The sequence below is a fragment of the Poecile atricapillus genome, chromosome W, assembly GCF_030490865.1.
Source record: "Poecile atricapillus isolate bPoeAtr1 chromosome W, bPoeAtr1.hap1, whole genome shotgun sequence".
Lineage (NCBI taxonomy): Eukaryota > Metazoa > Chordata > Aves > Passeriformes > Paridae > Poecile > Poecile atricapillus.
This window is the reverse complement of record NC_081288.1, coordinates 13,654,831-13,671,615: the sequence shown is the minus strand read 5'-3', so window position 1 is coordinate 13,671,615 and position 16,785 is coordinate 13,654,831. Positions and strand designations below refer to the sequence as shown.

At 39.4% G+C, this 16,785-nt stretch overlaps 1 protein-coding gene across 6 annotated transcripts in view; it reads left to right on the top strand.

The window, feature by feature from the left end:
* The first annotated feature begins 16,659 nt into the window (after positions 1-16,659).
* Positions 16,660-16,785, top strand: part of LOC131592199 (SRSF protein kinase 2) — a 129,679-nt gene continuing 129,553 nt past the window's right edge. For all 6 annotated transcript variants that reach the window (XR_009280534.1, XM_058863547.1, XM_058863548.1 and 3 more), the window contains exon 1: positions 16,660-16,753. Coding sequence is in view for 5 of the 6 variants with exons in the window: in XM_058863547.1 (XP_058719530.1) it covers positions 16,738-16,753 (16 nt within the window). In the remaining variant the exon portion in view is untranslated. The remainder of the gene's footprint in view (positions 16,754-16,785) is intronic.

Below are 16,785 nucleotides of genomic sequence, written 5' to 3'. Positions count from 1 at the left end.
GTGCTCTACAGGGTGATTTTAAATGAAGAATGTATATGACTATAGAAAATCAACCTTAAGCATAGGATTGGGAGGTAACTGTGAAATATGTTTTCTCTTTTTACCTTAATTTCCCCATTAGACAATTGATTGAGGAGTGCTGTAAAGCTTTGCAGTAGTGCAGACAAAACAGGATGTGATCACCCACAGATCAACTGAGTGGCAGAGTTCAGTTTTTGCAAAAGATGGTAAAGAGTAAATATAATATGAAATAGGGATCTGAGCTGGAGGAATAATTATATATTTCTGTCCCTATTCACAGTTATCTCTGAAGGCCTTTAAGAGGTCAAAGACCTTCCTGTGTATTCGTGCAGAGGAGGAGGGGAACAGCTGGGACAGGACTGAAGTGTGAGCTGCCTGCAGGGCTGATGAGGGCCACAGAAGAGGGAGGGTGGGGAGAAATGCTGGGTGGGACCCTCTTGTGCAGCAAAGCTGCTGCCCCACATGAGGCAGGAACAGCCAAGGCTACAAAGGTAGAGGGAGAAAATGAGTTCTCCTGTCAGCTCATGCTGCTTGAGTGCGGCCTGCAGGGTAGCAGAGTGTGCTCTTTATATGCCTGCCTGCTTTGCCTGTGCCTGCTGTCACACTGGGTTTTCCATGAATTATTTCAGCTGCCTTTGATCACTGCTATTGCTGTGAAATTTTGTACCCTATTAAGCTCCTGGTAAAATGCCTGTTTTTCTCAGTGCAACTGGATCAGTCCACTAAAAACTGTTTAGAAGTCACAGCATTCATATCAAAGATTCACAGATGTGAAACTGAAATGGATTATGGGAATACCTGGTGTATTTTTATTCAGAGTTATGAATTACTTTACAATCTCATTCCTCATCATCCATACAGAAAATCCTGGTACCTGAGTTTGGTTAACTTCCAGATTATAGCCACAATGTAGTACTCCTTTGCGTGCCTAATTCTGCATGTAGACAATAAAATCCAGAGTACAAGTAATCCTTCACCTTTCTATCACCCATCACTTTCCTTCTGTCTGAAGATACTAGGATATACAGAGACCTCTGGCATTCATCATTCACACATGGAGTTGTTCAAACTGATGAGCACTGGCAAAACTAATTCCTGCATCTTCCTGGCTGCTTGACAGAAAGAGCACAGCTGATTTCAGGCTGCTCTGTAGAAGCAGTACAGAAAACATTCATTAATTCAGGTAGGAAATAGGTAATAAAGTAGGTGTCATTTCACAGCAGCTTGTTTTATCTAAGCATTCACTGGGCTGGTGCATCCATACTAGGAGCACACAAATAAGGTGTCCTATACAGGCAAGGATGAGGAGCGGAATCCTGAATCCTCTCAGGTACCTGCTAGGTGGTCAGCTGGGAACATGGAATATGTTCTGATAGCAACCACCTTCACTGTATTTTTCAGTGTACAAAATTACCCTGTAGCTATGAAATAAGTGCAATGTTATGGATAACACTAAGTTTGGTTGTGGGGCACAGTGGAAGCTGGAGAGTGGGCTCGTACAGTGGTTCGCCTGATTCTGTTTCTTCTGTTAGACACTTGCCAATGTTGCTGATAAATAGTAGGGAGGAAAGAAATCTGAAAAAGCCCTAAACCAAATGATAAAATAGAGTTTTAGATTCCTATTTCTGGTGCCAGTTTGACAGACAATCCATGGAGTTACTAAAAAAGGTTTAAAAAGAAGAGAGAAAATTCTAAATATAATTTTTAGTATCCAGATAACCTCTGAATCTAATAAAGCTTTTTACTAAAATGAGACATAATATGCAGACTGTTTTGTTACATTTACTTCTCCAGAAAGGCACCCAAAACCTGTGCTATTTGTGCTGCTCTGTTTCTGTGGAAACTGTGAGTTGAAGTGGAATAGAAAAAGCAGGGAAAAGAAAATGAGAGGTGAAGTGGTTTTGGCTGTAGTCCCGTTGGCCAGTCACAATTTGAGCTGGGCTAAGTCAAACAAGCAAGCCCTCAATACTGAAGTCCAGAGTTTTCTTTCTTCCTCTTCTTAACTTGCGGTGAGGGAGGAGCCTGGTTCGACAGACACCATTCAGAAAGTGGCTGCTTAAGCAATTTATCTGGGTTTCCCCCTGTTTTTTACTCATATTAAAGAAGTAATATTTACAGATATTTTATGCAACAACAATTTTAGTCAATCGGGAATGCTAGAGAATAGCTACCTAAAGCAGTAGAGCGAGATTTGCTCTGAAAGGAGCCTTCCATTGATGGACAAGTTTCACAGTCACTGCTCTTTTGAAAAGCACCATTGTATCCTTGAAAGGACAGTCTGCTCTTCCAGGACTGAAAAGATACCTTTTCATCTTTCTAGGGCTTCCAACACATGCATGTTTTTGATGAATTACTATGAAAGACAGACAACCTTGACTAATAAACTCAGCTCCTCATTTTCTGTTCCCTGGTAATTGGTTCACTGCCAGTCATACTGCTTTTTCCAAGAATAAAAACCTTTCTTTAAAGTAATATCTAAATTAACATCTTAATATATTGTGATTTTTTTCTGTTGTTGACCAGTATTTGCCTGGCTGCCTGTGGGTGTGGGTGCAGGTAAAAATTCTTCAATTATATGGTTGGGATTGATGGCTTTATTCTGTAGAAACAGAGGCAAGAGTGGATCTGTTTCTACCACATACACACAAGAAAATGAGCAGACTATCATTGCAGTCTGGTGCTCCAGGTTGGAAAATCTGGGCATTTTCTTGTCTAGCCTCAGTAAATGCTGCTACAGAAAATCAAATGGAAATGTGCAGCGCGTAACATTGTGTCCAAACTAATTCTGAAATTACTGCTGGAACAGATAAAGCAGCTTGTAACAATGCAGATTCTGGAGGAAAAATTAACTGAGAAACTGACATTATCTTTTCAAATTTAGATTAAGTGTGTGCAGACCCAAAAATTTCAGAATAATTTCTTGCAGATAGAAGGTGAAAGGAAGGGCCAAACAGGGAGAGTACCTGTACATTTTCAGGCTTCTGCATGGAGCAGTGAACACCTACTTCTTGTTCTGCTGTTGCTTCAGCTTCTTCATAGACTTTAAAGTCTATTCCAGTCTCCCTCTAATCTCTATGCATGGGAGTTAGCGGTCAAACATGAAGAGAGTTGACTGGAACCATTCAGGGAACCTTGCAGCCCTTTCCTTTTGTATGCTTGTAGTGTGTTACACTGTGCATGAAAGCAACAGAAAGAGAAAAGAGAAAAAAGCAGAAAAGCAGGGAGTTGTTACCAGGCACTGGTGCTGCCTTCATTCTTTTGTGTATTAATGTTTCCATAAACTGCAGCTGAGTTGCAGGTCAACCTAACTTTTCAGTTTTATTTTATTTGTAAGCCATTCTGCATTTTAGAACAATGTTTTTTGTTTACAGTTGGCAGGTCTGATTACACTTCTTTTTAAGTTTTTCAGGCTTTGAGTTTGACAGCTTAAGAAATATCTGTTTGTTGAACTGCTTACTGCTGTTCACTGATTTGTAATGAATAGGAAGTTCAGGCCACACAAAGACATTATGGATACAGTCAGAACATGCCAGAAACACAGTACATTGAAGGAACACTCCATTAACCCAAATCAGGCAGTGCAGGAAAGTGATCACATTTATATCAATATATGCTTTAGGAGACAAATTAGCCTTTTATTCCCTGTAATCCATAAAATTCTCCAGGCACAGAACAGAGGGCATTAAATCAGCAGCTATTTGGCTCTACACACCACCTTACAATAGGGTCTGGAACTGCCTTTTACAAACAGAAAAAGTGTGAAAAACTCTTTCCAGTGCAATAGGAAAGTCCCATTTGAAAATCGTGATAGCTGAGCTGGATAAACAGCCTCCACAGAAACACTGTGCTCACTGCTGCACTGCAAGAGCACACAGCAACCCTGTGTGGGCAGCTTCTGTACAGAGACTTTCCTATGGACAACACACTCCTCTGCAGACAGAGTGCTCTTTCATAGGTCCATTAAGTTTTCATGCCACTGTTACTCACTGCAGTTCTACAAATAATAATTCCACTCATTTTCTTGGTGTTACTTTTCCCATTACAGAAATACAGTTGAGGACAGAGTGGCAATTACAACGTGAATAATCACGTACAAATACATTGTATTTCCAATGCTTTCTCTCTTGCTGACAACCATAGAGCCTAATAAACCACCAAAGCTTCTTAACGCATTTTGAAGCATCCCTCTACAGAGCTGTTCAATCCCATATTTCCTTAGATACATTCGGAAGAGAGCTCTTAAAAAAACCTTCGTAAATGTGCATTTTTATAAAATACATTTATGTAGTGTGTGAACAGCATATGCATTCTCTAGCAGCACACAGTATTTGTCATTGAACTGATAGAGAGAAAAAATGCTCTACAACACATTGCAGGCAGATTTTCAGAAGGGTTTAGCTCCAAGTATCTAGATCAGCTCCAGGTAGCTCAAGGTAACCAGCTCAAGGTAACCAGTGCTGTACCCAAGTTAAAAGAATTTAGGTTCAGAATTTTTCATAACTTTAAAAAAAACTGCAAAAATTACAAGGGCAAGTAGCTTGAATCCTCCCATGCCCAATTACAGCATATTGATAAAGGCATGCTCAGTTTTTCTCAGCAAGGTTTGAGACACATACTCAACAAGCAGGCAGCTTGAGTCACTGCATGGCTGCAGCTGAAACAATGTGCCTTAAACAAAGCTGCAGCTCAGACTAACAAATCCATTATTTGCTTTAAAGAACAAGATGATGAATTTTGATTTTCTGCTTTAAGTCTAAATGGTTCACATAACTAACCTAGAGGCAGGTGTACTTTCTGAGCTAAGAATATCTACAAAAGATCTCTATTTATTTGGTTTCAGATATATTGGTACTCACTGTTAAAAATATGAACAGGTTTAGACATTGGAAAGAAGGCAGTTCTGCTGGTCCATAAAAGAGTAAATGAGAAGATCTCGAACTTGGTGCAAATGAGAAAGTATTATCTTAAAATCATAACTTTGCAATTTTTCTTACATCTCTCAATCACAATGAAGGCATAAAATTCAATGTCCCTTTTAAAATCTCTCTTACATATAAATCAGGTGTTCATTAGCTAAAAATAATTTAGGTTCAGATAGGTTTCATTAAAAATAAGACAATGCTGAACTATGAAACCACTACTGTGTTTCATGAGTAGTAAAGCCAATGTAGTTGTTTTTTGATAAATTTGTATTCTGTGTTTGTTACAACTTCTCACCATGATGCCATCAAAATATTCTTCCAGTCTTTTTCTTTGCTTCCTGTATTTCCTCCCAATGCCCTCAGCTCCCTTCTATATCTCAGATGCCTTCACACCACCTTGTAATTATAGTAATTTGTACATTATTCTAGTAATTTGTACATCATTTGTACATCCTCTGCTTGCCTTTCTCCAGCTTGTTTCTGAGACCACAGTAGGAGAATAGGTTGGCTCATTCAAATCCTGCCAAATAGAGTTGAAGGCTTTTCAGTTCTCCTTCATTTCCTGTCAAGAGACACATTAGTAGTGGCTATCCCTAGTGTCCTCACAGTAACTTTGAGAATTAATAACTGGCAGAAAAACCCACTGCCAGCTTCACTTGAAATCAGGCAATCAATTAAAAATATATCAGAGGGAGACCGACCCTTCGTACAAATCTTGTTTTCTTGGAAAATATGCTAAGAAAATACTAATAGAAATCCCACTAAAAATTAAAACAAGAGTAAAAAACCAATTAAGATAGCTTTATGGATGTTTCATGTAGATGTTTTAATTAACTTGGAGTATGGGATTGCTTGCACTTAGTAGAAACAAATAATTTTCCACTTCAGAAAAATAAATTAAGAAGGAGGTTAAATGAGTTACGAGATGAATAAATTATTTAGCGTGAAAACTCTAAAAACTTAATAAAAAATTTCTGGCATTTCAAGTGTTCTGGTGCTGTTTCTTGATATTTTTAAATTACTGTCTTGCAAGCTGTAGTACTTATTCAAAGAAGAGCAATTTGACATATATCTCTGTTTAGGTTCTACACTTTCGGCCCTACAAAAGGATGATTTTCAAATTTAATTAAATGCTACTTGATTAAGAAACTGTGTCTGTAGTTAACTGAGTGTCTGTTCTTCATTAAAAGATGTCTTTGTTGTACTGCTTAGGAAACAAACATAAATGCAGCATGACAACAATATACTTATCAGATAGCTTTTTTGCAAAGTTTTTGGACATTGCAAACAGAAGTTGGGAGTTAGGGTACCACGACCTCATTAATTAAATTAAACCTTCCTTATAAGATGAGTGTAGTAAAAATAGAGATGTTTAAAGTCTAAGTGCTTAAATATATGGGGTGAAATGTTGCTATATACAAAGAGGCATTGTTAACCAGATGTCAGGCCTAGAAACTTCCCCCAAAATAACTCTTAAGAAGTAGGAAATTAATGGTACACTATTTTAAGGAAATCGGGGAAAGAATCTAAAGTGTTTATGCTCTTTTGCTGTCTGTTCAGGAAGCATGATTAAGCAGTGATTAAATTTGAAAAAAAAAAAAGGTTTTTATACACACAGTATTCAACAAACACATTATTAGTCTAAAACAGTCTAAAACAGTCTAAACTTTCTCAAGTCCAGTCTAAACTGCAAAGTGTTGTGCTGCTCAGTATAACCAAACCCTAGTTCCTTAGTTCCTTCAGATCAGACAGTACCAGAGCACAGCATTTCTGCTTACTGGCCTCATGCTCAATTCTTATTCCACCAATGAAACTAGGTGGTAGAGAAGGTCAAGCCTGGCTGGATTTCATTTCTGTGTAAGGCTGAGAAATAGCTGGGGATTCTGGGTCCTGAATTTCAGATTGACTCAGTGGTCTACTGGCCAACGAGACTGTAATGTGTTGCTACATGGCAGAGTGTAATTTAAGGTCCAAGATCACAGATACAGTTCTCAGCTCTGTAGATTTTGAGTAACTACAGATTGTCCTAACAAATTCAAGCTAATTTTAACTAGTTGACTTGCATTCATCCAGCAGCGTAGCCTGCTAATTTTCTAGGTTACTGGTTCATTAATTCACTAATTTAGCACAGAGTAACCCCAGATCCCCAATAACAGGCTGCTGCTATAGTACCCAGACTAGCTCACTTAGAGCTAACATAGACGTGCTTATGCAAGTTGCACCTGGATCTTTGTCTCCACTGGGCATTTAAAAAAATACAGGAAGGCATGTTTTTTCCTGATAACAAAAACCTAAAATTACTGTGTTGAAACTCTGAAGCATTTCTTCTCAGAGAGAAGAAAACTTAAGAGTTACACAAGGCCACTGATGTCCAAAAATAGGGCAGGAGAGGAAGCATGGCTTATACTTTTATACCTTGCAATCTTTTCCTGAAAAAGGCACATTAGGAAATGTTCTTGAGATCCCCTGAGTCTAGTCTGCCTAGCTAAGTGGATAAATTAAAGTTATTTGGTATCCATCCCACCTATTTAGCAGAATGAACATCAATTGCAGCATGTGCACTGTGATACTATTCTGTGGCCTTGCACACTTCAAGACTACTTCTATTTTTGTCTGTCTTACTCATTTTCCATGAGGGACCATACAGCAGTTTAAGTCCCTGTTTTCACATGGCTTTCTCCATTTCTGTACAGCTATTTCATTTAAGCAATGCAAAAACAGACTTCTGGGACAGCTGTGTCTGGGCATGCTGTGAGCTAGCTGGAGACTTGCACAGCCTTCTAGTGGTCCTTTAGGGTGAGCACAGGAGAGAAGATAGTTCAGGGTGGAAAACTCTTACAGATAAACACTTTTTGTAAGTCTGATAATAAAAGAATCAAGTAGGGAGTCATTCAATATCAGAAAAAGAAAATAAAGTACATCTGTGTCTCCATTCACATTTGACAGCTTTTGAGGCAGAACAGTTTGTATCAGATTTTAGACTGGGGCAAAAAGGGCTGTACTGTAAGAAATTCCTGCAGCAGAGGTAGTGAAGTGGTAACTGCGATGTGGAGCAGGTCTCAAAAACAACCAAATGGACAGAGAACATGACATTACCAAAGGACAGATTCACACAGAAACAGAACTGATAACAGCCACTGCCTAAAATGGATAGAATTACAGCATCACCACAATATAACCTCTGCAGGTATTAATTAGTATGGGGGATAGCAGATGGTGTAGTATGACTGTTCCTTTGGCTAAGGACAGGAGTTCTAACTTCTGTCTCCTTTTCCCCCTTGGGACCCTTATTCTATTGGGTATGTGTACATAGAATCCAATATAAATTCCAACTGGTGAAAATTTACCTATGCAATTAACGATTTTCTCTAGGCATGATTTAACTGGTAACTATTAAACTTACTGAAAGCTGGGATTAGATGCTTAGTGAGAACCAAGTGCCTACCTTTTTATCTCCACCTGAATTTTGTAAGTGTCACACAAGTACTAGTATTAAAGCACTGTTCCAGGTAGTGCCCACGCTAAATACCACTTGTGTTAAGTGAAGAAATAATTTTGTATTTGCTGTGTTTGGTCTCTTTTAGTTCACAGGATGCCTTCCAGTCAAAAAGATAAGAATCAGATTTATTTTTAGCTAGCCTTAGCATTATAATTCAGGTTCCTTTTAATGTTCAACTGTATGTTTTCCCTGTTCTTTCTTGATGAGTCTTACAAATGACTGAAATATGAGGAAAATCGCAGTGGTCAGTGAAATTGTTGGAGAGAACTCCCTGTATCTGTTCTACAGCTTACTGTCTCTCTCCATTCAATGGTTGGCTAATTACCTGCTAGACTAAAATGGTCTTCTACCAGATATTAGGAAAAGTTGTTTCCTCTTCCAATTTGGGATCTCCAACTGATTAATATATTCTCATGGCTCTGCTGTTCGAAACCTTAACTGGGAAACATCCCTTTTATCTGATAGCTCCCGTCCCTCAGCAAGGGCCTCCCTAACCATCAGAGCCTCTATGTAAGAATGCATTAATATGAAATACTATAGGCTCTGTACACTGGCAGTATGGGATACAACTGTTTCTGAACAGAAAAAAGAGATGAAATGAAAGCACAGTAAGCACATAAAATATTAATTTAAGGCTCAGCACGATACGAAGTGTTACAGGGTGACACATTTTTTTCTTTCTTCTCTCTGCGGGCAAAATCAGATACACATTTGGTGAAAAGGACCCTTATCCAACAACAACTTAAAAACCTCAGGAAAACAAAACCAACAAAAAGCAACTTGCTGCAAATAAACCTTGGACATGGGCCTAATGTGCATCTTGAGTTTTGAAAAGAAAGATGAGAAGTAGTTGCCAATAGTTTAGGGATCAACTGGAAAGTTAGAATACATATTACAAAATCAAGAACAGTTTCTTGAGTTGCTCTTTCCCCTCATGCCCAATAAACTCTAGCACCCATGTTTTTATCAGGTGATATACAGAGAACATGTATTTCCTATAATCAGTTTCTTCAGCTGGCAAGGGAATTCCAGATTTTAAAGAGTAATAGCCAATCATAAACTCCTGAAACGAAAGACTATTTGGACATATGTAAGGCTAACTCTAGAGAAAAGGATAATAGTGTGCTGGCAATGCAGACTTCCATTGCAATTGAGATTAATTTCACTGCAAATAAGATTTCTGCATACTTTTTTATTTGCAGGTAAATTCCCAGTACTATTTCATGCAGTACTTTATTTTGTAACAGAATTCTTAGTCCTGAACTATGCATTATTTTGTGGAAAAGAAAGGACAAGGAGCCTTATTCAAAAATTTAATCAGGGCAGGCAAAGATGATAGTCTCTTAGAATTATTTAGGTTGGAAAAGACCTTTAAGATCATCAAGTCCAACCATTGTTGTTATAACCAGAACAGTCTTAGATAAATTAGTGTGTACAAAAAGCCATCAACATCATCATATTTCTGCATGGATTTCAACTACAGTTCAAAGGAAGAAACAGAAAAGGCACTCTGTCCTGGGTTTTCAATAGGAGGCATGCTGTGAGTGTACTGAGTTCACAGTAACATTTCTTGCTTCTGTTCCCATATAAATGGTCCAGTGCATTGTTCCACTGAATGCAAATAGTGCCAAGCATGTTGGTAAACATGTTGGTTTGGATCTATCCTGCCACCAACTAATCAGATACACATTGTGATCATTTTGCAATTGGTTCTTCCCATCCTTCTTTTTCTGCAGTTTTCTGCAATTTTGTGCTTACATTAAGAATAACATATAAATTAGGACAGAGGAGGAGGTTTTAGGAAATGGATTTATAGTCCTATTGCAACTAGTGTTTGAAGAAAATAAAACCCCGTATTTTCAAAACAAGTTAAAGTCAGGTATCTGAACAAAAAAGAAATCATTGTCCTGCACTGAATTTCTTCCTCACTAGGAGCTGAAATAGCTTTAATAACAAATAATTATTATTAAATAATCCTAATCTAATAATTCTTTAGTTTTGTGGTTTATCTGTACCAAGGCAGCCTAACTAGTAAGGCACTTAGTGTTCTGGAAAATGGATAAAATCTTCATGGCTTAGAAGTTACTGTAAATAGACAGACTTACTGTGTGAATATATTCTAACAGTGTAGTGATTTTAAAGGCCTGATTTGAGTAAACAGTGCAATGAAGACATACTCTTTGGTGACAATATTTACATTCTTAATGTTTATTATAATAGATTGCAGCTCTGAAGGCAAAAGCATGTGAATATTTCCTACCACAGTCATTTGTGTTACTACAATGAATGGCAAAGTGGGCGTAAAACATGATTAAATCAAACCCAAAAAATCAAGCCCACGGAATTAATTTCTAAGAAACAATGCACACGGCCCAATTGCAGTAGATTAATTCTTTGTGCTTTGAATGAACATAGATGAGTGTTTGTAATATTTTCACTGTGATTTGATGTTACACATCTTATAGTAGGAGCACAGGGAATTTCCTATGCCTAGAGGTGGATAATCAGTCTTTCTTCAGTTCTTTGAAAATAACAAGATTCATTCATGAGTGTTCTTTGTGAAGGCTAAAAACGTTGGCTAACAAGTTAAGCTATATCTGCTTTTATTTTAATGATTATCTGTAAGATTTTCTGCTTTTGAAAAAATTCCTGTTGCTGTTTTGCATGGTATAGATAAGTTATAGACATATCCAGACAGAATGAAACTGAATGGCTAGGTCAATACCAGTTATGAACCAGGCTGGTAGTGCCTATTACTATGAAGCTGGTTGACATTTCACTTTGTAAGATCCAGTTACTGTTAACTTTGTAAAACTTTAATCATATGGAATGAAATGTCCCATGCTGAGTAATGAAATAAATAATACTTTTAAAAGAATGCTCTTTTGATAATATGACAAGAATCTTCAGCCACTTCTTGGAAATGCCCCTCTAGCCCAGTAGTTCCTTGGATTCAGTATGTAGTCAAAACTAATTAAGCAAAAGAGGCAATGTTCTGTACATTAATGGCAAACAACAGTGTACTGATAACTGCAGCTGCTAATGTAGGTTGCCAGTGTAGCTGAGCCATCCTTTACCAAATGGCTGCTTCCTATGAAACAGGACAAATCTGCTGTCAAGGTGAAGCTCTGGGACTGTACCCAGACAAACTTGTTTGGCCAGTGCTTCTTTACTGGGCATTCCCCTCACAGAAGTTTATTTCAGTAGGCATAGTAATCTGAAAGTTTGTAAAGGAGCACTGGTCCTCCCTGGGCAGTAATGGCTTTTAATTTCCCAGAAAGGTTTTGGTGAGGGCGTTGTAGCGATGTCACACTGCAGGATGTGTGAAGAGAGGACGTTTGGGGTACTACTGACATAACATGGCATCATCCTACCAGGCAGCTGGTGTCTGATTTTTCTGAAGGCTGTGAAAACATCTTGTATCAAGTAAAAGTACAGGGGAGGTTACAGGGAAGAAAGAAGCTTTATTCTTCCAGAGAAAATGAGTCCATTGCTTCCTCTTACGTTACACTTAAGCTTATGGTTTGTCCCTTATTTTTCTCATTGTGACTATTGTTTGTGTAGTCCAAGTCAAGAGCAAGGGAAATGGGGTAAGCCCTGCATCTGATTTTTAATGGATTCTCATCTCACTGGTTGTCAATCCCTACCATTGAGTAGGAGGCTGAGATTTCATAGAAAGAGGCCTTAATATCAAAGATATGGCATTGAAATCCTTAGGAAAATCTGCTTAAATGTGGGTGAATTATGAGACTTTGTAAAACAGCATTTTGTGCATGTTGGAGACATGTGAGTGTTTAATTATTAAAATCTGAAAATATTCCATGCTGACTTTGCAGGTCAATCTCTCACATGCACGACCAGACTGCATAGCTGTCAACCAGAAAGAAATAGTAGGACTGAATCCAAAACACCACTGCATCACTCTGAGAAACTGTTGCTATAATTGCTTGTGTTGAGTTTGAACAGAAAACTGAGAGCAGTTGCTAATCTTTCAGTGATCCTTTCTTCCCTTGCTGACCTCTAATCAGCATAAAGGAAGAAACCATCCAATTTAAACAGAATAAGAAAATATTTGAAAAACAAGATGATGCAGGTCAAGATGAGAAGGGCAAGCTGGATAAAGAGCTGGGAACAAGGAGTGGAGTCTAATGAAGAAATTTTAGACCAGGACCCAGGAAAACGGAGGGAGCTTAATTGAAGGCGTGTTTGTGAGTCTGCTGGAAGTAATGGGGGAAGCTAGAATGAGTCATTCTGAAAATCTGAGTGCTTCAACACTAGAAGAAATATTTTCATAAAAATATTGCCAGTCTGTTTTAATTCTGTTTCAGATCTAAGTTAAGTCATGCTTGTTCATGCCCTATTTTAGACAATGTTCAATATATATCTGGGTTGATGCAGCTATTTCTGGGCATAGGTTAGTCTTTAATTTCACATCAAATTGGTGTTAAACCGGTCTGCTTTGTCCTTTATGCCTTTCTTCTTTTATTAGTATTCCAAATTAACTTGATAAACAAGAGTTCTCTGCTCTGTAATGTAAACTCTGTGTAGCTGGCATGCACTGTACCATTTTATAGATGAAGAAAATTAGTCAGGTGAGTCATGTAATTTGCTCTAGGAAGGGCACAATGAATCAGTGAATGAGCCAGGAATCTAAACTGAGGAATTTCTGACCTCCTGGTTTTTTTTGGAAATCCCAACTCATGCTTCCTGCTATTTTTTCTCATTACACTACTGAGATAACAGCCTACTTTTCTTGTTTAACTTGTGCAATGCTCCTATTAATGTTAACTAGTTATTCTTAGGCACTGATGAGCCAATAGTCTTGATCTTACAAGAAACTTGGCTACTTAGTCACTGTTGCTTAATCCTTCCTATCTGTTTGTTGTCTGTGTTGCTTAAAAAGAATTGAGAATTGTCCTCTTTGCTTTGTTTACATACTAGAGGAGGAAAAAACCCACTTTGGTAGACAGAAAATTCTTCAAATGAGCAAGAGAAGGACAGACTCATTGTTTGTATGCCTACTTGGGCGTGTCATACTTAAAGAAATTCAGAATGGGGGAGGGAACTGAAGGAACAAGAGACAACAACGAAAGGCGAGAGGATGAGAAGGCTGGACTTGCATATTAATGAGAGCTAGCCTGTAATTGGGAATTTCCTTTCACTATACTTTTCTTTTTCCTTTTTCCCACTTATCGTTTCGTTGGTTTTTTTTTTTTCTTCCTCTGCCTTATGTGTTATTTCATGTTTGTTCAGTTCTGTGCAAGAGCAGAGTGAAGTTGGCTCATATCCTGATTTCTGAGAAGTGCAGAAATAAGGATATGAGCCCATGCTACTACAGAGTGGAAAAGCAGTGCTAAAAGGAAGTAGTACAGAAATCAGGGAAAAATTTTCTAACATCCCTCTGCTGAAGGAAGAATTTTCAGTTATTCTCAGATGGATGACAGTATCATGTTTACAGGACTGCTGCTAGGTAACTTCTTATTCTGTACAGAAGGAAATATTTCAAAGGGGTAATAAGGGAATATTTCAAAGCTAGGTCAAAAGGAAACAAACCAAACATCTGTGGGTATCAGGTCCAAACTGTGTTACAGACAGGCAAAAATACCATTCCATAATTTGACACTTAATTCTTCTCTCCTGATATTTGTACCTAAGATCACCTAAATCTGCTGTTGTTCCCCGCTTCTGCATGGGTCATATGACCTGAACCTCACAGCGCCTCTCCCCTGAGTGAATGAGCTCTATGGTAAACCCTGCAACAAAACAGACACCTGTACCCATAAAGTGTTCAGAGAGAGACAGACAGATACATTCTGGTTCAGTTCACCTTTATTTTGTACACTGATTTTGCAAATGCTGCCCTTTGCTATTTAGTCTGCCTTCTCTCTTAGCTCATCATTTCCTTTTGAAAAAGATGCATGTTTAAATAAAGATGGAAAATTTCCCTGAAATTAGTGGATTCAAATAAACAGGGTAGACTCTTTCTTAACAAGAACATAAATAAAATGATTCTTGTCATTTTTTAAAATTTCATTTATTATTTGTGTTCTCAGGGAATTATTCTCTTGAAACAGAGAAATTGCATGGGGGTTTGTTGGTTTTTATTTTTTCATTTTCTGAAATATGTTTAGCTTCTACAGACCTTAATTTACTCTCCAGTCAGTTAATTGCACGTGGTAATCCTCTATAAATACAGAGTCTCTGTGATTTTTTTTGCATTTCTGCATGACCATCCTCTGAGTGATGCTTGGCAGGGTAGGGGAGGAAGAAAAGAACAAAACCCTGATAAAATACAGTCCCAAAATGTGCTTCCACTGGACTGAATGAAATTGTGTGTGTAGTATACACCCACCTGGTGCTAACAATTCTTTTCTCTGTGTGTTGGCGGGTTGTTCCCTTGCCCTGATTATGTTGCTGACATTATGCTCGTGAGGGAAATTCCTTCCTGACTCCAGATCTAGTGGATTTATAATCCTGTTGATGTAAGCAAAACTCCCTGTACTTATCTAAGACACAATTGTCCAATCAGTTCTACATATAAAATTCCTGCTAAAGGAAATAGAATGGCACACACGTTGCTGGAAAAGATGATCAGGACTCTGGGATGGTTTCTGCTCTAGAACCATAGCTACAATATAACTTTAATGCAGCACTGGCCTGACAAAGGAAAAAAGCAAGCCTTACTGTTTTCTCCATCATCAGCTGCTTCTCTCTCTCATTCTCTACACAGGAACAAGTGTTCATACAGGCCCACAATTTAAATTAGCCTGGAAGCTAAATTAGCCTGGAAACAATGAGTAAATGCATAGTCTGCTTTCTTAACATTCAGCTATTATTAATTTTCATACGCCTAAACTTTCTCGGCAGAAAGCCTTCAAAATTTCAATAAGACCTTCTGTTACCTAACCTATCACACTGAACTAAAAGACTAACTGCAGTAAGGGAGAAATGTAACCTCTCAGCATTGTATATTACTGGGAGCAGTTTATACTGGAAATATTTATTTCTTGTGTACTTTTATGATGGAGGATGGGACACAGAAAATGTTTTGATTTAGAAATGCAGCTGGGGTGCCTCATGAAAGCTGTAGTTTAGAAACTTCATGGTCCTATTGTTTTCTGTTCACCAGGCTCTCTAGTCAGACAAAAAAAGCATTATACAGTGTAGTGCCTCCTTTTTTTGGGTTGTCTAGCTTTATCTTTCTGTGGCTCTACCCTTCCTAAGCTGAACTAACCTGACCTAGGGATTCAATTTTCTGTCTAGATGAAATCTCAATGATCCAATTACTTAAAACCAGCAATTACTGCTAGTTCCCTTCACTCTCATAATGCCTTGACTGCAGCTGCTTTCAGGATCTTCATCCTTGAGGATTCTTCGTGTTGCCATTTAGGGGAGCGGTTCTGCCTCAAAATTTAATGACCATCCCCCGTTATCTTCAGTTACTATGCCTTGGAATTCCAGTGCCACGTGAAGATAAACCAGACAAGCCTCACACTTAGACTGGAGCTTTGGATATGACCCAGATCATAGTCGGCCCCAGGCATTAAGATATAGATGGCACAAAATTTCAGCCATAACACCGTGAAGCACCGAGCAATGCTGTGCATAGCTCAAGTAAGAAGGGGCAGTGTTCAGTGGGTGATTACTATGCCAAATCTGAGCAGTGTTTGGTACCATGAGCAACAAAATGCCGTTGGCAGGAAAAAACAGTTGCCAAGAGTTGTCCATCATGATACTCAAACAACTTAGTGAGAATCAGAATTAAGGAAATCTAATTTCCCTGGCTTTGGCGACGAGGTTAATTGGTTCTGGCATCTCACCCCACATAGGTTTCGGGACAAACTAAAGCTGATCACGCCCCAGCTGCTGCCGGGGAGAGAGCCTTACACCTCTCTCCTCTGCCTCTTGCCACCGCTCCCAACGTGGCACAGCAACAGGGCGGATCGCTCCGCTACTCCAACCACGACCCGAAACTTGGCAGAATTCATTCCCATCGGGCTCGACAGCCCGACAAAGCCGCACCTCGGCGACGGCCGCAGGGCCGCTCCCGCCTCAGGTGCGCCCGCCCGCCCGCCGCCACCTGCCGCGCCCCGCCCGCGCCTTTCCGGCCGCGGCCCCGCGGGCTCGGCCGCGCCTGCGCAGCGGCGGCGGCGGCGCGGGGCGGGCGCGGGGCGGCGGTGCCGATGCTGCCGGACGGTGCCCGGCGCGCAGTTGCGGCTGGCGGCGGGGCCGGGAGCGGGAGCGGAGCCGGGCGCGGAGCCGGGGAGCGGCGCGCCCGCCGAACAGCGCGGGGCGATGAACTCGCGCAAAGGTACCGCGCTGTGCCTGCCGGGCGGGAGCGGG